The 23,697-nt window shown below is 42.5% G+C and overlaps 1 protein-coding gene across 2 annotated transcripts; it reads left to right on the plus strand.

Annotated features, from left to right (window-relative positions):
- Positions 1 to 359: 359 nt before the first annotated feature.
- LOC122399930 (facilitated trehalose transporter Tret1-2 homolog) lies at positions 360 to 23,319 on the plus strand. 2 transcript variants are annotated; one of them, XM_043401019.1, is made up of 7 exons: positions 360 to 701; positions 9,443 to 9,829; positions 17,377 to 17,566; positions 17,658 to 17,829; positions 17,909 to 18,181; positions 18,752 to 19,060; positions 20,342 to 23,319. In XM_043401019.1, the coding sequence occupies exons 2-7, from the start codon at positions 9,586 to 9,588 to the stop codon at positions 20,759 to 20,761; spliced, it is 1,608 nt and encodes a 535-aa protein (XP_043256954.1). In that variant the 5' UTR covers positions 360 to 701; positions 9,443 to 9,585; the 3' UTR covers positions 20,762 to 23,319. The 2 variants fall into 2 exon arrangements, with proteins under 2 accessions (XP_043256954.1, XP_043256955.1); XM_043401020.1 differs by lacking the exon at positions 360 to 701 and adding an exon at positions 2,330 to 2,358.
- The last annotated feature ends 378 nt before the right edge of the window (positions 23,320 to 23,697 follow it).

The following is a 23,697-nucleotide window of genomic DNA, read 5'->3' on the forward strand; positions in this document are numbered from 1 at the left end:
GACAAGGCGCGCCTCGTGGTCGCCCTCGACGCCATTTTGGTGCTCGATGCATCGAACGCGCATCGCTAATCTATCGATGACGGTGAATTGTACATCGGTACTCGAGACACGAATATATTATAGAAAAATACGTAGAAATATGTATGTATTCTAATACATATACGATAACGACGGAATGACGTATAGAAATCTTGCATTAAACATTAAGTTTCGTTGCGATATGCCTCGAAACTGTTCCTCGATACGTAAGTTTCTAATAAATTTTCTGATCTCGTGCCACTTTAATTCTTTAGATTTAGCTTTCGTACAAAACGTACAATGACCACATTGGAAAACAAATATTATTATGTCTTGACATGGCCGCTGGAATTAAACGCAATATTCCGTTTTTTTTTATACCTCCGCGGCTGTAAAGTAGAATATTCTGAAATTTTACGAGCAAATCTTTTTTCTCGTTTTCGTTCGGGAATAATCAATCGCTCGTGTGTAAATATCGGGATCGTGGCGCTACTATTTATACTCACGATCGTTCGTTTTCGGGCGAGTCGCTTAAAGATCGTCGTGGCGCAAAAGTGTACGTATATTCGTCGACGATGACAGTTGCTTCGAACCGTAACGAAAGCGAATAAACAACTCGAGCTCTCCTCTGGGTTTCGATCGTTTACTTGGATCACTCCGTCGACGAAATTGGAAGATTCCAGGTAATCGATACTCGAGAAAGTCGATGCTTGACGTCACAAGCTCTCGAGAATCGACAATGGCTGGCCACGAATTCTAATTCAGTCTGTTCTTCGACCGCTGGATCGTTTTATTTTTAAGGGATTCTGATCATATTGTCACGGGACGGCGAAACGAGATAAACATGATCGCTCGATCGAACGACGATTTTCTCATTCGGATCGCGTTCAATTGCGCGAGCTCGTACCAGCGATTCGCTCGTCGAGCGTACATGACCGTTATGGCTGGAACGCGCAAACTTCCGTTTTTTTTTGACAGAATTTTCGTGACGAGAATCGTTGAACGACTACAACGCGACGTGCAATTTATGTTCTCTTACGCGTACGTAATCGATTTACCGAAACTTTGAGCCGCTGTAACTTCGTAAAGGTTGTTGTACGATTACTTTTCATGGAATTACATAAGTCGAAAAAGTGTTAGGTTTGTAATACTTGTGATCGCGACGATACGTTTCTATGCGATACCTGGTCGTAAATTACATAAAAAAAAGTTCATTGAGAATCGCAAGAAAATTGCACCTTCGAGCCTATTCGTCTTCTGCGTTGCTTTTTTTATCCGGGTGCGGGGGGGGGGAGTGAATTTAAACGCACGTCTGATAGTCCTATTAAGTGGCGCTTAATAGAGTAATTGCTACGCCGAAGGATAATTGCGAGCGAAAAAAGTCCTCGGTAGCAATATATTGTTACGCTGCTCGCGTAATGTACATTAATTAATTCTGGGTTATCGTTCGGTTGAATTGCTGATGCAACGTTTCTCATTGAATAGCGCGACGTCCACGCACGATAAATTCCCTCTTGTCTCGCGCGTCCATCAAGCAACGACAGAAACGATAGATCGAATCGTTTTAGGGTGAACAGTCGACCAGCAGGTTGTAACGCGAAAGTCGTATACAATTTCTGATCGTTTGAGGGTCGTGTTTTCGGGTTCTTTCCGATCGGGAATGTTTCTATTCGGAAAGGGGGGGGGAGAGCGTGGTTGGAAAACCAGTCTTGTAACGACGCAAATCTCTATGCAAATAGCACCGCGACCCGCACAGAAATCTCTGAAACGGCCGTTTTGCTTGTTATCTCTGTAAACACTCCCGGCGCGATCAACGTCGGTCTTTAAAACGAGGTTTGACGCGACAACGAGGTCTTCTGGAAAATGTCGGGCCAGACAATCATCACCGGGAGTGTGCAAAACGTGAGCACGAATACCACGGGAGCATTATAACGTCGTCGGTGTTTGACAATGAAATTTCATCAAACCTCTTTGTCGGTGGTCCTAGCGTTTTAAAATAAGGGCAGAACTTCGCATCGTCCAGTTCTCCCCGTTCTGCTCCGTCAGAAATTCCTTACAATGAGATCATAATACAGAGGGTGCCTTAAGAAATACATAAAGTTAAACACGCGATTGGATTTAATGTTATCCTTGAGGCACTCTGTACATTATTCCGACCTTTACGTCTGTTTATTTTCAGGTATACAAAATGTATTTCTCCTCTCTTCTCTACTTGGACAAATAATTCTCTCTCCTTTGGATCGTTCGAAGCTGTCTCGACCTCTATCCTCGTTACGTTAGTTTTCGATAGTTAGTCTGCCCTTCGACCACATCGCGCGAACGTTGCGACAATTTCTCGCTGTAAGTCTGTCGTGTAAATTCTCTGATAATTTACAAACGCGGGGAAATAAAGGTGGATCTTTATTATCTATTAGGTGGCAGTGTAAATATCTCGATATAGAATTCATTGAAAAATATTTCGATAGACAGTCGGCGGATATTTGTAATGTGTCGTGGAAACACTATCGTGCTTGGACATGCGTGCGTTAATATTAAAACTTCAAATTTATTTATTACCTATTATCGCCAGACGATTTTATCTTGTTTGGAGTCTCGCGAATGCACGTCGCTCACGGGAGACGTTTTGCAAATTTGAGAAACGATGCGAAGTGCAATTCGGACCGAGCATAAAGGCAAACGGGAATTCGAGAACGTGATTCCGTTTTAATCTCCGAAACGAACATCGAATTACGCAAAAATCACCTGTTGGATCGCGCGCGTAATTTGGTCCGAACGTGTTGCAAATCGACGCGCCCTCCGATGCAAATCAGGCCTCCGAAAACCAAAACATCGGACTAAAACAATGGAATAATTTTGTCGAACGATTGCAGCGTTAGACGTGGACGTTACGAAACTCGATCGAATCGCATACGATGTTGCAATTACGGTTACTTGTGATTTTCATTGGCCCGCGATTCCTGGAGAAATAGTACCGCCAGCATCCTGATCCATCGAATGCCGGAGCGGTTGCATCGTTGTTGTTGTAAATATTAATTTTAACGTCGCGCGTTCGAATTGACAGAAGTAAATATTGTTATCGCGTTCATTGAATGAAGATTTAGCTATTTAAACGGTTCAAAGATACAGCCGTGGGCTGACTCGTGAAAGTGAGATACGAGCTATTAATGAAATGATATGCGTGTAGTAAATCAGTGGGCGTGACGTTGGCATCGTATGCGTTAACAATGCAAAAAGCTTTGAATCTGCATCAATTTGCTTACGCGAAAACACTGGGATCAACATTATTTCTCAACAGCAGCATTCTGATAGCGAAATGACCAGACGATCGAACAGCTTCACGCTCGAAGTAATAAATAAAAGCTGAACGTTAATAAATCAGCGCGTCAAAAATAGAAACTTCGCCTTTTTGCCCGACAAACAGAATAGTTTAAATATTTACAAATTGATTAAATACGTTACCGATTCCAAACGAAGTTTATCTTTTGTTTTTTGTTTGCCGACCGTGTATCAAGTGACATAAATTTACGCACGGACGGACAAACATTTTTGTTATTTTTTACGGGCTCGAAATGATGCGTTCGCTCCGCATAATCGCGCCACAGCAATGGGAGCAAAGTACAGTCCGTAAGTGCTGGCCAATTAATTATCATTTCATAGCTATTATAATCTGTTAACGATCTGATCACGATAAAACAAATCATTAGTCGAATTAATTATCGTTTAAATTAATCGACAATCATAAATTATGTTTGTAATTTAATTATAAAATGAAAGATTATTGCCGATGGGCTGTCTTTGACCAGTTTAACGAATTTTCGTCAACTCTCCATCGACCGATCGAATCAATCACGATCAAAGGCGAAAGCTTTTCGTGATCAATGTTTCGTACGCCAGGTTAGATCATGTTCGTGATTACATTTGCTTTGATTATTCCTGTTATTCGTTAGACAAGATTATCGATTACTTACGCTCTATTGTACATGCAGTCATTGTTCCATTCGAACGAATATGTTTACTGGAAAGAGCTACGGTAATCGTTTGTTCAAACAAAACTATTTCATGTTTCAAAATACGAGAAATGCGATCGAAAGGAATTGAATTTGTTGACCAAACCGAGGACATTAGAATTCGATTTAAAAGAACGCGTAAGAAAAATACTTGTACACAATCACCTCGAGATGCTTCTTTGCCTCGAGTAGCTCGATAACCAGATAACAGATATGGAAGTATAAAAGTAGAACCCTTTGAGCGTAAATGGACTGCAATAACGTTTTGTCGTATGTTTCATTTTGAATTTCACTAGAAACCGCCATCGTCGCTGTTTCTGTACGCGATACAATGCCGGGGCTTGTTTACTATCGATATTAATTCCGATGGTCACATTTCTCATATAAGGTAGCGGGTATATCGATTGAATTTTTGTCGTATTTGCCTGTCTCTTTTAAAATCATTTTAAACTATTGCAAATTTGCTGTTCGCAATGTCTCCGTCGCCTCGTGACCTACGGATATTTATATTTATAGTTGTACAGAGCCGTTGCTTGGGTTTCTAATAGAAAATTTGATGAAGCGTAAAATGCGCTATCTCTCTGACCCGGTATGTAATTGGAGTTTTACTACGCATAATACGACATTTATTTAAATTAAGGTGCAATCGGTTTAAGGATACCAGGCGATGGAGATAAGATTACAACTCCCATACACTGTTAAGGTTTTTAGGTCATCGACGGTAATGACTTGTTCTTAAATATGAGAATGTGGAAAAATTGTGCAGGGTTAAAAGTAAGCATATGTTAGGCACGGGGTGTATGTGTTGTTAATTTAACCGTGGTCGAATAAGATAATAGGAACGATCGATTGTTAATCGTTTGCATGGGAGGTTTATGAATATTCGAGAGCCTGAAAGGAACTCTTGAATTCTCCACTTACTTTTTAAAAGCGCAAATCTCTTTCGAGTGCCGGGGATTAACCGAATTACTCGAGACTCGTCCCGTAATTGCCATTTAGTTTCCGATCGACGCTGGAATCGCGAGCGTCGATCGCCGCGTTATCGAGGGCCAACTGTCGAGACGAAGATACTCGACGAATGATTATGCCAAGAGAGGGGCGCGTTTACGCACACATTTCTACAAAGTACAATTCGTGTCCGTTATATAACGAATTATCGAGGGCCTATATTACAGGTGTTTCTTTGAGAAATGATCATTTTAACAAAGTGCGCGCTCCTTGCTGGTAAGTGGGTCTCACTTTTACTTTTCCGCTCGTCGGTATTTTCGTTCGTTTTCTCTTTCAATTCGGTCGCGATTTCCCGATTAACCGTTCGCAGCCCCGGCGAATCGATTATCGAAGATCACGGGTGGTACTATCGACGATCAATCAGGCAATCAGCGGGATCATTAAATTTTGCTTGCGAGGGGTGGGGAGGATCCTTGAAAATCTCCGGAGAGGAGAGTACCTTCGCGAAAAATCGGTTTCACCGCCTCTTAACTGTCTCTTGCAGAAATGTTCAGTGATCTTTCCAGGATTTTTCGTAACGTTTACGAGAAACAGGTGGTGATTTTCGCTGCGACAGATAGTGACGAAGGAATAGTTTGTAGGAGATTTTTGATCCGTGCAACTTTGAGGTAATTGTATCTCGCTGTTATCTCGTCGCGTGGTTTCCGTTAACGTAACGATTTCCGAAGGGAAACGATCCAGGATCGACGTTCCTGGTCCGTCGCGTCACCTCGATCAATTTCCATTCTCTTTGGCCGCTGACAATTGTGTAGCGCTATCAATCACTTTCGTAGCTTCTTATTTCTTAATTAAGGTCATCGTGTTAATTACAATTCTCGTAATTCGTAATCGATTTGCGCGGTTCGTTGGAAAATTTCCCTGTTTTGCCCGGCAGAAGCATCGTTTCGATCCTGTCCTCCTCGTTTCGAGATTGCTACGAAATCTTTGCTAAAAGAATCGGCCAACGACTCGTAAAACGACACTGTGTCGACGTTCGTTAAAAATAGTGGCGTTTACGAAATATTTGGTTAAATTGCTGATTAAAAGCGCGCTTCGTTTATCTCGCTAAACGTATCTCGGAACGCAACACGAAGTCAATACAGTTTATTTGAAGTTTTCTCGAGTGTCGTTCCTTGTACAGACTAATTTTCATTCATTTGTACTCTTTGTTAATTTTAAAAATGATGCAGGTCGTTAGATTGGAAAATCGGTGGTTGTTAATCGAAACGAATCGCGAATTTCCATTTCTTAACGAAGGAAGCATCGTGGTTTAACGAGGTTTCTTATCGCGTTCGTTTCCGTCGTTCCGATTCGTGTTTAATTTTCCGAATTTTTCCAAACATCGATTCGATCGCGATTGTAAGGTTGACTACGATCGTACAGAATGTCGATCTTTGAAAATTATCTCCTCAAAGTGCGTTGAAGATCGAGACGATCGGTTAATCGGAACCATTAATCGATTTGGTCGGGTTCGCAAATAATTCGTACAGTGGATCTTTATCGCGTGATCGTGATAAATTTAAACGCTCCTGTTTTTCATCGTATCGGTTGATAAAATACTTGGAAGGATCGATACCGATCGCTACGATCGAGATATTAGCAAGACGCTTCACGGGATTTCCCTGTGACGATATTCCATTCCGGACTCTTCACGCTTATGGGAATTTGGGATAGAAACGTATCTGTTTTCTATGGAGTTACCATTCAAGGTTGTCCCTGAGAATCATACAGCTTTCTTCCATTTTGCTTAAGGGGCCTTTCTACCTTGTGGGATTAAAAAAATCGATATTTTTTTTTTTTGCATTTTCCTTTAGTACGTTGTCTCGAAAATATATCTACCAAATATTAAATTGAAATTTGAAAAACTAACGAAGTTATAACCTGCTGAAATGTACCGCGCGCAGGTATAACAACTGGACGCGGCGAAACTTTAAAGCTGTTTTTCTCGAAACTACATTTTTCGGCACTGCGTGCGCGATAACTAAAAAACTATTCAAGATATCAATATCAAATTTATACAGTATCTTCAGAACTGGTCTCCCTGTAGCATGAACTAGGATAATCGCGATATATGCAATACTTTTTCTTTTATTAACAAAAAAGCAACCAAATATATGAAAATATTCAGTATTTTTTCGTAAAATAGCTGCCATTTTGCCATTTTTTGTTTTTTTGAAAAGATCCTGGTTCGTGCTATAACCACACTCATCTATATTAAGAATATCGTTGGTTTTAGGATTTCGAATAACTTGTTCGCAAGATATCACGTACGCAGTCGGGTGCCGTTCGTAAAAACTGTTGTTTGATGATCAACAAAAACAGCGTAATCGATAGATGTTATGCGTTGCAAAAATTCGTAAATATAGCTAAATATATAATAAATGTATCTACAAAATCCGGAATTAATCGCTCTTTAATAACCCGCAAAAAAAAAATCACAAAGAAACACGTATTTTTCATGCCTACAAGGTAGAATGGCCCCTTAACTCTGATACATCCTAAGGAAGCAAGAGATTTTATAAAAGAAAGTAGATGCTTTTAGGGATAGTCGATTACAAGATCGTTCCAACGTTTATTTATAAGCACGGTTGCACGAAGCATAGCAGATATCAAGACACGGATGATTGGCCAACGTCGACCAATTTTCGAGAGCGCGTTCGAGGAATTCGAATGGAATGATCGAGGAATCTCTTTCGAGTCACGTTTTTTTTTCCCCCGGCCACATTCGTGGAATCGAAACGAGGTCTAGTGACAGGATTTTGTCCAGTCGCATCTCGTTTTGGGCACGAGCATTCTCTTCCTTGCTCTCCATCGAAAGGGGAACTCCCAAGGTGCTCGAACTCGACGCGCGGAGGGTACTAGAAGAGTGAAAAAAGTTTCCTGTTTGAGATTCCTACCTCTGATCGCACCTACACTCTAGATATGTTTACATCGACGTGGTCTTCGGTAATTCCCGGATTCCAGAAGCCAATTAATTCGTCGACGATTAACTCTTTGCGTTTCGATCGTTCGAATCTAGGTGATCGATTATAATCGCGACAGGAAACCGGTGACTGTGGTTCTGTTGTAAATATCTTTTAGTTTTTAGAAAATTCCAACCAGAATCTCACGAGTATTGATTATCGTCCTGGACGTAAAGGTGAAAACAAGTGCGAGGATCCGTCGGGTAAATCGGTTGCGACCCGGACGATTTAATTTTCCATCGTACGACTCTTCGGAGAGACATAAACTTTCAAACGCGATGAAGGGAAAAAATACAATATTCGTTCCAGATACGATACGGATATAAAAAAAAAAAAAAAACATAAAAAGAGACATAATATAAAATCGGTTGTACGTCTCGAAAATAAGGAATAAATTCGTTTCGTCTATGTTTTCTTGTTCCTTAATGCGCGTCTCGCTTTATCGATATTTGTTATCGATTTCACGAGATAAGAAGTAGATGGAAGCACCTTACGACAATCGTCGGTTATTGTTTAAATTATCTTGGAAGCCCGCGCGATAAATTGTCCACTCGAACGTGTCGTCGACGTGAAATCGATTTGTCTCGCGACGATCGAAACACGCCATGAAAAGCATTCTACTTTTAATCGTACTCGTTATGATTTTCCGTAACGAGCGTTATCAATAGGAACAAGCGCGTAGGAAATTTATTCCAATTCTTATCGGTGTTCCACATCGCGGTAAATAGATTCATAGAGAACGACCATGATTTCAATTCCTTTCTTGATGGCCTCGAGTTTCAGAAGCCAACAAAGCAATCAGGGAAAATCGTCCCGTACCCCGCGGGATAACAAAAAATCTTCTTAAGTCGAGACAGCTTTTTCGCATCTCGTTTCTCGAACGTACGAAAAGGCGCGACGATGTCTCGTACGATACGATCGATCGATCGACGAGGGGACCAGTCGTTCCGCGATCATTAACAACCCTGGAACACGGAACTTCCCCGCTAGGTCACTGCAGGTTAGTCGACCTTGACCCTTGGATTAACGATTAGCACGAACTTCCACACTAATGACTTCTTTTTTCGTTCAAAGCGTTCGCTAACACGCATCGATTTTTGTTTCATTGTCCTTATAACAAAAATGAAGTACAGTCATTCGGTTTTTCTGCCGAACGTGTTAAGTTTCATTCTTGAACCGTGCATGCTCGAAAGAAAAAGAGATTACTCATGCTTGGAGTAGGTCCAATAGAGTTTCGACAAGATAATGCACTTGTACGTTTGTCATATACGGGTTTAAAGAGAAAAAATTCCAAACGAAACATTTTCGTGGAATGAATTGAAATCTGCAGGGGGATCGTGCGTGTGTGTCGTGGCGGCACGCAAGGGTTGAAAGAACGCGCGAGGATCGAGATCGACGGAACCCCTGCGCGGTTCGATCGACGATCCCCGTACGACCTTGACACGATCGTTTGCTGGTTGGTTGCAGGGTCGAGGACACGGTCGTTGCATTTTCCGCGGACAGTCGGTGCGCGGTGATCGAGAGAAGCCACGAATCGGCCGGTCGAAGGAGGAAGGAGGAGAGAGAGGTCAGCCGTTTATCGAGCGAGCAACAGAGAAAGAGAGGGAGAAATGGCCCCCACCCACGGTCAGGAGGAAATAGAGGGGCGTTCGTATAAAGAGTATGCCTACAGCCCTGTACCAGCGAGTTCCTCTTCAGCGGTGTACGATTCAGCCACCCTTGGGAAACATTCGAACGAGATTGGTGTCGGTTCGGCGAGATATATCGATCCTAACGGTGTCCAGGGCAAGTTCCACGTAAACGAGATGACGGAGAAGGGCTCGACGTTGCTTCAATACGTCGCGGCAGCCGCAGGTAAGCGACACGAGCCGACCTCGAGCTCCATCGGGCAACGTCTGGGGGTGGGTTCGCTCGAACGACGCAAGTTCCTGCCCCGCCTGCGTTCGATCGCCCTGGGAACCAGCGGCGGGAACTTTGACCCGCGAAAAAAACGCGGAGGCGCTGGTAGCTCGACAGATTTGAAAACTCGCTGATTTTACCGTAGAGGGTGCTCAAGAGTCGAAAACAATTAGCGGAATACGAGTCTTGACAAGATAACGCGATCGTAATCATCGGTTAAATATTTTTGGCAACACAGTGTCTCTCGATTAGAATTATTTTGAATCTAAGTATAGCGACAAAGTATAGGAAGTTTTATACGCGGACGGTTCTTTACTTAGTGACATTTCGAAGTGGTAGTTTTCTTTTTTTATTCACGGATCGAAGTCACGCGTAGTACGAAGAGTAAATAAACATACATAGTTCGCGGTGAATTAATAACGTTCGGTGCAGAATGTCGTCTCGATGAAAATCGGTGGATAGAACTTGCCCGTTGCTTTGGCAAATCAATTATCAATTACGACATATTTAATAACCGGTATGCTACGTAATAAAACAGTAAAAAAGATTTATATCTTCGATTAAAATCAATTTCTTATAGATTCACCTCGTATCATTGTTACATACAAGTCTTTGCTCACCAAGAACCATTTATTTGTCGTTCGATCGGAGATATCGTTTAACGCGTTTTCGTTAATAATGTCTAAAATTTATGATGTCACTTCTGACACTGATCCAAGCTTGTCAACTGTAACAAGTTATTCTTAGGTGCATACCGCTGCAACTATGGATCAAACTATCATCCTGTCAGCGAACGGATGAAAGCTGTATCCGCGTTGGTAAGGAATCGACGCTGCTTTGTGTAATTTGTTTTGGCGCACTTTGCTTTCTCCGGCGCGGGCGGCCGGAAGTCGCGAGCGAAATTGATGGAAAATATGACAGGAAATTCGTGGACGCGTTTTGATTGTTCGGAATTTCGAGGATGCCGATGAAACGTTGATTAATTTTTGTTGGTCTCGTCGGTACGGGTCGCTACGTTCCCGAGGCTTCGTTTAATTATAGAGATAGAGAGATCTATAAATGCAACGAGGAGCGTGTAATGAACTTGGTGAACTTGCCATTGGATCGCCGCCGTTGAACTTTTCGTACGAAAGACACCGCTTTAAAAAGAGAAATTTGCCGAAAATAACGCGGTTATCTTCGCTGCTGCCCACCTCTCGCGTCTCTCTTCGCGTTATTCGTTGAATGAAAGAAGCGGGGATCGAATGATGAAAACGAGGAAATTAGACGGAGCTGTTAATTTTCCGGTTTCGATCGCCTAAATTTAACCGAGTTTAACGATTTGTTTTTAAATAATAAACGGATAGGTATTCCGGTGATCGTGAATAGCGTTCTCCTCGAAACATTACGGCATTTTAAAATGTTTGAAACACCGTAGTTAATTAAAATGGTCGATTTAAACTTAAGCTCGAAGCGGAAAGTAAAACGTGCGATATTGTATTCGTGCGTCAATTGGCGAAATATGCACACGCGAGCAGAGGCACGTTCGTTTCCCGAATTTGTTGAATTTCGCGAGGACGCGAGAGCCGTTGCTCGTGCAATATTTTGTTTCGCGAAGGAATATTAGATTTTTGTAACGTTTCGGATGAGAACGTTGTTTTCTTTTAACGGGGCACAGTTTGCCGAACGAAATTCCGCTCGGTAAATTCCATTCCGTCGACGAGGCGTAAAAAGAAATTTCTGTTGGCCGTAGACCGTGTGCGTTTAGGATGAATTTTCCTCGCTAAACTCTATTCGGGAAGCGTTGAGGTAGGCGTGCGCGTACTTTACGTTACGATCGAAGCTTTTGCAGAGTTTCGAACGTTTAAGGTAAACTGCGCGATGATTACGATTATCGCCAGTCGAGATTTAATTCGATCGAGCACCGGATGCGAATTGTTTAATAGTCGGTGCGTTCGAGGCCGCGTTGGTCTCTTTGCGATTATTGCTCGCACGTAAGTCTTCCGTCCTCCGCACGTTTGTCGATCGTTGACGTTCTCGACCGTGGATCATTCATGTTAAGTTTGGCCGTGCCACGCGACGAAGGACGCACGATAAATCCTTGGCTTCTTTAAATCGTCGTACGTATCTCTTTGAAGTTTCATCCAAAAAGAGACAACTGATAAACAGTGCGAGAAGATCTATCGACCTGGATCCATCACTTTTCCACCGTCCAATTTTATACAAAGAAAATCAAGCATTATAAATGTACAATGCGGAGCGATACCAAAGTCTATTTCGTTTAGTTTTATCGTATATAATGTTTCTTTCATGATGCCTCGTGTAATCGCCGTTGTTATCTAACGTAGAAATTGGAATTACTTGGAAGCACGATTTTCATTCCGAAAGCCATATTTTCGAAACGAGACTCTCACGTTCGTTTCGTTGCCGATGAATGAGGATTCGGCAGAAGTAGGAAATTTTGTCCACCTCGGTTCCGTACGTCTTCTCCGTAAGAACGATATCGTTCGGCGTCGTTATCACTCCATCAACGTCGAAGCTCGAAAACGAGACGCGCGTCCTTCGTTTTGACGAAGTCGTTAAATTTTGCCATTGGAACGAAGACGAAGTGGTCGTTAAAAAGATTTTTACGGCGGTACGTCGTCCTGTAATCCGACGCCATTTGCATTTCCGCTGCACGGATGATATGTTTCTCGATCATCGCCTCTGGTTAATTCGTTTCGGCGATTTATAGTCGCGGTAGTAATAACAGAACGATCCGTAACTCGATCAGCCAGATGACTCTGTCACGACCGTAAAAACTATCGAATTAAATATAAAAAAAGGTTCTGAGATCCTTGATCGTCCATCTAGAATCCTCTTGATAACAAATATTACAGAATTACGCGAGTCGCGTCACGACGCCGATAGCAATTTTTCTTTCGCCGTAACTTTAGTATCTTATCCGCGATACGGTGCACAAGTTTTCAGTAAATCGCGAACTTTTACGATCGTTTTCGTAATCAATCATGGAAAGGAATGGAAAAATAATGCACCGATAAACGTAAATAATTGCGAACGCTGCTCGGGATTAAACGAAAGAGTTCTCGAGTTCGTTCGATAAACGTCCAGCATTTTGTTTGACTATTCCTCGAATCGTCGTCGATGATCTCGTTTACGCTCACAATTGCATCTTACGCAACCGATGGAGTCATTACGGTGTGTTAAAAAAACGTAAACTTGGCCGAGTATCCTATTTGTCGTCCCAGCCTGTCGCAATTAGAATCAAACCGTCAACTTGTCCGTGATTTTCTAAATAAATCTAAACAGCCGTAAAGCAGTATTTTTCATCGCGATAACGTCGTACGGTAAATATTTTTCGTTCGAAGGTGTCGAAACCGTGATCGAAAGAATTTCGTAAGAAACAGCGCAATCGTCGGCAATGTTTCCGAATCGCGTCTTATTGTTTTTGCATAATTTATAATAACTTTGTAGAGAAATTGGCAAGAAGCTTTCGTAACCGTAATTTTTCTGAAACGAGCTGTTTTGTTGTAATCATTTTATTTTTATCGGTATGAATAGCGCGATAAACGATTATAGTCTTTAGCAGTTTATCTGTTATATATTATTGTAGCTGTTTGCCGAAACGATTTTTTCTTGCAGAACTGATTTCACCTAACAGAAGTCTACCGGATTAGTCGAACAGAGATAACCAAGTAACTCGATAATGATTCAAATTTCCACCGCTTATATTACATTTGGAATATATTTTCTAGCCGGTGCTTTGGTTTCTGCAAGGTAATTAGTAGAAGTATAGTAATTGGACATGTCGCCAATGCAAAACAAAAATATTAAATGTTGTCCTGTCGAACGAAACGCTGCCGCGATCTATTGTATCCAGCAGCTTCGTGTTTACGTTTTAATCGAGTCGTGATAAAGCGAGGCGAGCCTGCAACGAACCACCCACCGATTACGTTTCCGATTGATCGAGATATCACTGAATTCCCGAACAATAACCAATGTTAGGAAAGTTTCCCTATCGGTCGTTCGAATCGTATCTCTTGTAAAAAGTTTACATCGAACCGGTAGAAACAGCGATGTTCCAAACTGTGTTCAGCGATTGATCGATGATCGAGAGCGTCCCTGCGGTAACGGAAATGTTCGCAGATTTCGATATAAAATAATTTCACGCACTCTGGATGCGATCTAAAGGATTTATTCGCGTTATTTTTTGTTTCCTGTCGCAGAGTTAGAACGGCAGGGTGCGTTGAATCACGATTTGTTCGCTTCATTGGCTGAATCGTTCACCACCGGTCCAAAGATGATTAGTCAGCAGACACCCACACTGATTTAACACTGATTTAATCGCGGTGGGAAAGTGCATGGCGCGTTAACCGCAGATAATGGGTCAACGAGAACAAGAAATTGTTTTGCATATCCGCGGAACGTAAAAATTGCAGGATCGATGGTCGAACATATTGGAAACGGTTATCTTAATCGTCGAACGCAAGATTGTCTATTTTCATGCACGGTGTGCAGTACGACGAGTCGCAAAATATTTTGTATACACGAGATTTTTGTTATTAACGAGGATAGAAAGAAATCGATAAATCTGCACTGAACGATAAGAGGTTTACCGAAGAAACAATTGACGGTCACAGATCGTAACGAAAGCTGACCAGATTCTAAAAGACACGATTTAATAGAAACACGTCGTCGCACGACACAGTGACGTAATCGATCACGAGTTTATAAAAATTCTTATCGAAACGGAAATTTCCTATCTTCATTGACGATTCTTCAAATAGTTTCTGTTAATCGTCTGTCTCTTTTCGTATCGTTTCATTCAACTCTCGCATTCTCGATCGACACAGACGAAATTTTTTGTACGATAAAGATCTACGTATGTATTTGGTTTAAGTGTCACAATTCGCGACGGGAATTCTTTTATCGACGAATAATGGATCGTACGATGTAATTATCTATTGTACATCTATCCTGTATAGGTTTCATTATGCCCCCGACGATGGATCGTTCGCGCCAATGTAATTATTTTCGTTTCTTTCTCGATCGAAAGACTCGTACAAAAGTTACCATAGCGTCGAAGCTTGATCGACGAGTTACGGATAATTGGAAAATTAAATTGAATCCGTTAAATTGATTTATAGCCGATATCAACGAAGACAACGATAACGATTTTAAGTACATGACACGCGGATATTTACCGTAATCTGAAGAGACTGTAAATCATGTTTACGGATGCGCGATTCTATCTTATAGAAAAATAGTATCTGAATCGATATCTGTGTACTTGGATTTATTGCGTCGCGACAAAAGATTTACAGTAACGGTACTATAGATGTAAATATATATGTACGTACGTACGATTCTATCTGCTCGAAAAATGAGGTTAAAAGGAAACGATCAACGATAGAGTGTGACGAGATGCTCGATCAAAGGAAGCAAATCGATAGCAAGGGTTGTTCTTCCTCTTTTTTTAAAACCATGTTTCTTGTTCGACAATTTCTTTCACTACTCTCTTAATTTCTTTGAAACCTAAACGGATCGAATCACGTTGTTGACGCTTATTGTTTATCGGTCCGCTAGAACGTGCGCCGGATGTTTTTTTGGCGCGTTGTTCGTCGCGGACGAGCCCCACGCGATTATTTTTATTTTTATTCCGGCGTTGCACGCGATCGAATGATATAAGAGCAATCTCGCCGGGATTACGTAAACCCGGTATTACTCGTTAGATGCAACGTGACGCGTCCATTCCACGTTTACGTTTGACAATAGTACATTCTTCGGAACGAGCCTCTGCGGTTCGAGCGTGCCTTTAAACTTCCTGCTCATGGCGAATCGGGACGTTGAAAACGCGCGAATATTCGAAACAATGCGATCGATCGTGTCGCGCAAGTTTCTATTCTCTTTGTGGCGGCTGCTATCTCGTCCTCCGCGTTTCCGTGTCAGCGGACGCGGCGAGATCCTTGAGTCTTGTCTCCGAAATTGGCAATCATGCAAAACTATCTCGCACGCGGAAACGTTTACAACCCGGGTACCTTGGATCGCGTTTAAAGGAACGATTCAAATGTATGCGATTCCCGAGCATCCCGCGTCTCTTTTTATTTCTTCTGCAATCTTGTTTCGTATCTTTGTTTCATGGTAAAACCACCACCTGTACGAATACAGAAATACAACGAAGACGGAGTGGAGATCGCACGGTCTGTTTGGATTCTCCTCGTCGCCTCCGTTCCGGGCCATTATTACACAATTAACTCTTATACAATGAGCGGTACTTTATTTCACCTTTGAGCGAACAGCGTGCTCGCGAGTATCGCGACAGGACGATCGTTAAATCAAGAAAATATTTGCGGAGATCACGAGAGATAAAAAAAAACAATGACAGAACAGGCGAATTCTTTATTTCCGGGGATGAAATATGCGTCGGTGAAACAGAACGACCGAATGGAAAAGTTTTCGTGTATATTTATTCGTTGCATTGTCCCAACTGTGATTCTTTCGGTTATTTTCGAACGCGACAAATTATTGCACGAGGCGATCGCGTCGTTAAATAGCGAAATATTAGATCGGGAACGTGACACAGGAGGGAGAGAAAAGACACGTGCCCTGTACATTTATATCGATCGCGAAGGGAATGAGCGAAGGTTGCCAAAATACCTAGTCACGGCCTTGATTATTTTTATACAAATTAATTAATCCTCGTATCTTCGAATTTTTCTCGTTGTCGTGCCACGCTATTCGTTAAATATAACGTTTATCGATCGGTTATGTAATAACTATATGAAATTGTACAACAACCGTCGATCCGTCCGATCGTCGGTACGATTTTTTTTAATCTATACGTTATTAATATCGTTTGCTCCAATTAGGTTATATTAATGTATCGTAACATCTATTTCTTGGCTAGTATCCTACTTTGTATTTCTGTATCTATTTTAACGATATACAGTGAGCGGAAAAAGTGTTCGTACACCAGTCAATTTGAACAAAAACATATATTGTACATATTATTAGAAATCTCTGGAACAAATTATTTATTTATATTCGTTATGAAAATATTAACAAATGTCCAGAAATTGGCGTGATATATACATACGTGTAATAAGTATTCGTACACTTCTAATTTTACAAGATAAACTATAAATTTTAGTACATAAACGTAAAAAAAAATCAGTCTATTTGCTATTTTAGTATCTTTTCTGTATATTCGCGTATCTACGAGTAATTTCGGGAGAAACTTTTAACACGGACGATCGATTATAGACGCGAGTTTGTAACGGAAACGGATTTCTTAAAAGTATTCGTATCGGAAAGTTCGAATAATCGCGTTATTAGCTCGCAGCGATCAAGCACGCGGAAAATTTGTACATACTTCTGATTGATAGCCGCTATCTCACCCCACGCGTTATTTCTCCAATGCGATTGTTCGGCGGCGTGAGACGTCGAGAGCGGCTGAAACAAGGCTGGTCTTTGCTAGGAAGAAAATTCGAGGAAATTGAACGAAAATTCTGTTACGATTTCAGCGAACCTGTGCACCGCGGCAGCCGGTGCTTTGCTAGGATGGACGAGTCCTATACTGCCAAAGCTAACGAACAGTACAGAGGACAACCCTCTTGGAAGAGTGATAACGAGCGACGAAAGTACTTGGATCGGTTCGCTGGTACCCGTGGGAGCGATGTTTGGTTGTTTCCTCGCTGGATATATGGCGGAGAGGTACCATTGAATTTCAGTCGGGGGTAGAAAAAAAACTATTCCAGTACCCCTTTCGATGATCCGATTTACGATCGTTACTTATCCGCGACAGGTGGGGCAGAAAACGAACGTTGCAGATCTCCGTGGTGCCGTCGTTATTCGGTTGGATCTTGATCGCGACAGCCAGGGTGGTGGGCCAACTGTACGCGGCTCGAGTGATGCTTGGCATCTCCTTGGCGTTCGCTTTCACGGTTGTTCCTATGTATTGCGGTGAAATCGCCGAGGTAAAGGCCACCGTGCAATCTCTAAACGCGTTCTTATAGACAGCAGATCACACGACTAACCTGTCCCTTGTTTGGATAGACGTCTGTCAGAGGAGCGCTGGGATCCTTCCTGCAACTGTTCATCACCGTCGGTATGCTGTACTCGTACGCGATCGGGCCACAGGTATCCTACTTGGTGTTTTGGATACTTTGCACCCTTTGGCCGATATTGTTCTTCGCCTGCTTCTTCAAGATGCCGGAATCCCCGTATTACTTGCTGAAGACCGGTCAGAAACAGGAAGCCCTCTCTACGTTGGCCTGGCTTCGAGGCAAGTCCCCGGCCAGCGTGCAAAAGGAAGCCGACGAGATGCAGGTAAATTAGGAATCCTTCGATCTTCTTTCTACACGATACTGACCAACTCAACGGGAACTCGCGATCGCAATAGTTTCCATTGGATCGCGTTTACCGATCCTCGTACCAACGGCGCTTGTCGTACGGCATCGAGGATCACGGTGCCGGGTCATCGAGGTTATCGGAAATCGACGAAACTCCAAGGGGATCCGTGCCTCGGGAAGATAAAAAGATCGTTTCAGCAATCTTTGTGACTTCTTATCGAGGTTCGAAACGTACGATAAACACAGGAATTTTACCAAAAATCGCGTTTAAAGAGAACCGGTTGGTCGTGAAGCGCGATATCGCGTGTCGCCGGAGGAGGTCAGGGGTAAGGTCGTCGTTCGATCGACCAATGCTAGCGCGAATTCTTCAACGTGCCTCTGTTTCGCGCGAGTTCGATCTTTTATCGCGATTCGTTGCGCAATTTGATCTTTCGATCGTTCGATCGTCTTGTTTCCAGTAACGTCGCACGACAGAGACGTATATTTGTTTATTTACGGATCGCGCGACAGGCGACGACCGACCTTAACGTGCCTCTGTTTCGTTTAGGCGGCCATCGAAGAGGCTTCGAAGGAAGAGGCCAGCATCACGGATCTGTTCACCGTGAAGGCAAACTTGAAGGCCACGATTTACACGTGCCTTCTCGCCGCCTTCCAGCAGTTCAGCGGCATCAACGTGGTCCTGTTTTACATGGAGGGCATCTTCAAAAGCGCTGGCACGTCGCTTTCGACCTCAACGGCGACCATAATCGTCGGTGTCGTTCAATTGCTCGCCTCTTGCGTGACGCCGGTGGTCGTCGACAGGCTCGGCAGGAGGATGCTGCTCGTTTTCTCTGGCGTCGGTGAAATCGTGACACTGGTAAACGAAACATCATTGATAATCATTTATCCCGTTTAGATAATCAACGGTCGAAACCCTGTTTTGTAGAATTTGAACCGTTGATATCTCGAATTGCTCGATCGAAGAACTCTCTACTTTATTATCTTCCTGCAAAGTAAAATTTACCATAACGGATTGCAATATGTTTTTCTATGTATCGACTGGGTGATCCGTGAACCGGAACACGAGCGAGATGACGTCTTCGTGCTACGTCGATGCGTAAAAGCTTAGCAATGCGCATAGATAAAGAAATAGAAATAGAAACGGATCGGGGAAGTCGAAAGCTCGGAACATCCTGATTAAGTTAGTCAGAACGGCTGCGAAACGTTGGAATAATGACTTCATAAAGACGCATCTTACGCTTGGAAGCGTTAGTTAATGGCACCGCGTCGCAATCAGCGAAGAACGCAGCTGGAAACACCAGCTATTGTTATTTAAAACGTTATCGGTGATATCTAGTCTCGGTTTAGTTCCCGGAACAGTAGATTTTCGATGACCAGCGGGACACGGATCGCGGATGAACGCACTTTTCGCGACCTTGATACATCGTTGAACGCGCGAGTTTCGCGGGGATTGCAAAATGGCCGGGAACGAATCGATCACGGCCTTGCAACACCTATTCAAATCGATTTATGTAACCTCTCGAATGTGGCGGCACGTTTCTCTATGGATGCACTCCTGATGCACCAATTAGCTCGGCACTGTAACGAAATAAAAATCGTACCGATAAAGCACGATGTCGTAGCGACGAATTTTAACGGTTTAAAAAATCTGGCGAAAGCAATCGGAACAGGTTTGCTTGTTTAGGTTGTAAACATCGGAACGTAACTTGGCTGCAAACGTTAAAAGTTTCCGTAAACAGAGAGGCGCACGTACGCGCGGGCAATCGTTGGCTGCGCCGACAATGACTTCACGCATCTGGAATTATGAGGTCGCGTTTAATCGTCCGTTGCAGATTGTTGCACCGATCCGCAACCGTAATCAATGTCAATGTCTCGTTACGCGTAACGAAAGGATCGTCTGAATTTTACGATTACGCGATACCGGAAGGTGAAGAGAATCTGTCGGGCAGTGTCTCGGAATGCGGTTAATTGCCATCCACGCTAATTTGCTTATTCATCGATGATGTTTTTTTCGCACGAAACAACATTCCGCGAGCATATCGAATCGTGGCGGTTTTCTTGCTAGAAATAAATCAATCGTAACGTTATAGAAAATATAGAAAAAAAATGGGAAAAAATGTTGGTTTGATCGTTTCAGATTGCTCTGGGTATCTACTTCTATATGCAGGACTATTTGAAAACGGACGTGACGAGTATCTCGTTCCTGCCGGTGGTCGCCTTGGTGATCTTCATCTCGACGTATAGCGTGGGCTGGGGTCCTTTGCCGTGGTCCATAATGGGCGAGATGCTAGCGCCGAAGGTGAAATCGAAGGCGTCCGGTATCACGGTGTGCGTTTGTTGGATGCTCGCCTTCTTCATCACCAAGTTCTCGAACAATTTGCAAGAAGCGTTCGGGAACTTCACGCTGTACTGGGTGTTCGCGGCGTTTTGCGTGATCGCCGTGTTGTTCACGGTACTGGTGCTGCCCGAGACGAAGGGCAAGAGCTTGCAGGAGATACAGGACGAGCTGAACGGCATTAAGCCCTCGGTCGAGATCGGGATGTCGAGAAAAATGTGAAAGCAGTATTAGCATGGTTCACAGTGCGACGTTTTATTCTATTTTTTAACTACACGCGTCTTCATACTGCCAAAGACCGAGATCGCGATTACTCGATTCCGTTTAGTGGGGATTCGAGACGAATGAACGTTTGAGGATCGGGTCAACAACGCTCACGATTACCTTTAAGAAAATCCTATGCCAGATGCAATATCATCGTTATCATTACGAAGGAGGGAATGCGACAGGATTCGAAACCGTGGAATTTGTACAGCGATCTAGAAGACTTTTTCGGCCCGGATCTGTCCACGTTCCGCCTGGCGTCGATGCAATAATCGTTTCTATGTTTCTATATTTATTTCTTGACAAGCCTTAGTCATTCAATAGTCACATCGTCCTGTTTGTATTTAAGATTTTAATTAAGCGGCTCTCCTTTTCTCAACTAATATTTATAATATTTAACGCCGAATTATGTAATGTGTATCGAGTATGTTTCACGTTCGAACGACTTCGTTCTGAAAGTTAGACGCGCAAGAACAAGTTCCGAGTTGTTGGATCGCGATCCTGTTTCGCGTGGAAACGATACCTTTTCCATGCTCGACGATCGACGACACAAAAAATAAGATCGCTCGATCGAAACGGCGTTACGAAATCGGCCGTGCGGTTTCATTTTTTACGGAAGCGCACAGGCGTCTTCGGGGGAGGGAAGAGAACAACGCAGATGGAATTTTACGATCGGTGAACATCTTTTGCGACAAGATCAAGGATCGTTCGAGGATGCACAGCGGAGAGAAGATAGATAAGAATGATTAGAAAGTGCAAATTACCGTTTTACGTCCCTAAAACATCGATCGGAACGTTATTGTATAGAAGGAAAAAATAATGTTTTTTGCAATTCGGAATCGGTTTGCGTCCTCGTTCAGGAAACGGGGGACGGGGGCGTTTCCGCGGTTCAAGACTGTAATTTCTTGAAATTATAGTATTCTGTAATTGTTTCTATTCAAGCGAGCAGCAATTATAATATACAGGGTACTTGAAAAGATTGGAAGAATGCGTTGATACTATAAAACGTATCCTCTCCAGTTTATCCCCCAACATTTTTTCAACAACCTTTCATAGTGATTTTCGCCGTCTGTTCTTTTTTTAATAGTCCAGAGACTTGGTTAGTATTTTATTGGTTCTTCCCTTTCCCTAACCGTCGGTTGGCTAAGCATAATATCACATTAATAACGTAACTTCCGTCGGGATATTTTTAGTTATTACCGCACATACGGATCGACGATTCGCGCGTGTCCTTTTCATTTAAGCGAATAATATAGTCGCTATAGGACTGTACTTATCGCGTACCAAAGATTGTACATATTTATTTTCGATTTAGAGCTAATGACTCCACTTGTAGACGCCATCGAATACGCCGACGACTACTAACACGCGATTAACGTTCTTCGAATCATTGTTTAGCAATTCATACTGTTTGTATTTTGTTTGCATTTATACCGTACCTTTAACACGAGAGAGCGAAAGAGAGAGAGAGAGTGAGAATGTATATATATGTAACTGTGTAATTGAGAGTGTGCCAAAACGTCTTCGTAAAATTGATTTAAGGCCAGTCGAACGAAGATGACATATCGATCAACTTGTACTTTAGTCGAACGTAACGCAATTTTCGGGGCAGAAAATATTCGGTAATCGCGGGTACAATCGAACCACGAATCACGTACAAAGAAAAAGATCATTCGGTGCACACTTTGCGCGCAAAAATACTACTAGTAATTTATTATACGCCGATCGTGTATACCGATCGACGATATTCGGAAGTCGTTTGCATACGTATCCGCGTGGACGAATAATATCGTTCGATACTTTTGGTTAACGTCAACTTTTCCACGAGCATCGAAAGCATAAAAATCCAAGCGCACCGTTCTCGAACGCTCGAACGATTAAGGAAGTTGTTTGCGGATTATGCAACGTTTTTCCGCGCGAATTTGTATGCAACGATTCCCACACGCGCGTTGTTTGTTTCAGTTCGAAGACTGCTGGAAGCGCAAAATCATTCCTGGAATGTTCCTTTCACGAGCAATAAGACTTTTCGTTCGTATCGACGCGTTATCAGCCGCAAATTAGCCCCAAAGGCAAAGAAAACGTAGCCAATTCGTATTTTCACGCCCGGTGTATTTCGCTTCCATTTTCCCAGTTATTTGGACCGCTCATCATCGCGAGCTTTTGGTGCTCGTCGAACTGTATTATTCGCAGAACGATCATTCTTAGTGGCCTTTGAAACTATTCTACGTGAAAATAATATTAACGATCATGTTAAGTTTGTGATTTTAACGGAGAATGACGAGATTTTTAGATAGCAACGAGAGCGTGTGATAATGTTAAATAGTCAGGGTATAAACGGGAAACAATCGTTCAGGAAATTTTTGGCAAAATTTTCATCGATGGTACATGGAACGATTGTACATATTATTACATATTTACTAGATAATATAATTACGATAATAAATTTTCTACACACTTGTTATGGTTAAATAAATTATATCGTTGAAGTATTACGCACGATGCATCCGTGACTGTTTTTTTTTTCTTTTTCGAACCTTTCACGCTACGACAAATAGAAATCAATAAATTCCGTAATTCGTGTAAATTGACGAGCGACGTTGAACAGAAGAAAATCGACAAGCGAGAGCGTATTTTTGCGAAACTTGTACAAATAAAAATTAAAAAACTATATTCGAAGCTCGAAAGGTTACGGATCAGGGGTTCGAAAGTAGTGCGACGATGGCAAAACGCGGTGAAAAAAAGCAATCTGAGATGGTACATATTTTACGCGCGCACGAGAAATATTATGTATACTAACCTTGTTTCCTGTGTTAAATTTCATTTTTATTAGGACGAAGATGATGCAAAGTTGCAAGAGGAGCTGCTTCAATTGGTCGACGCTTTGATGGTAATTA

Source organism: Colletes gigas, unplaced genomic scaffold (genome assembly GCF_013123115.1).
Source record: "Colletes gigas isolate AHSC1104 unplaced genomic scaffold, ASM1312311v1 Colletes_gigas_Sc00015, whole genome shotgun sequence".
Lineage (NCBI taxonomy): Eukaryota > Metazoa > Arthropoda > Insecta > Hymenoptera > Colletidae > Colletes > Colletes gigas.

Bases quoted from the DNA above. Each gene is read 5' to 3' on its own strand.
- LOC122399930 (XM_043401019.1), top strand. From the start codon at position 9,586: ATGGCCCCCACCCACGGTCAGGAGGAAATAGAGGGGCGTTCGTATAAA. The intron at 17,567-17,657 runs GTACCATTGAAT...TATCCGCGACAG, and splicing joins GCTGGATATATGGCGGAGAG to GTGGGGCAGAAAACGAACGT. The intron at 18,182-18,751 runs GTAAATTAGGAA...TGTTTCGTTTAG, and splicing joins AGGAAGCCGACGAGATGCAG to GCGGCCATCGAAGAGGCTTC.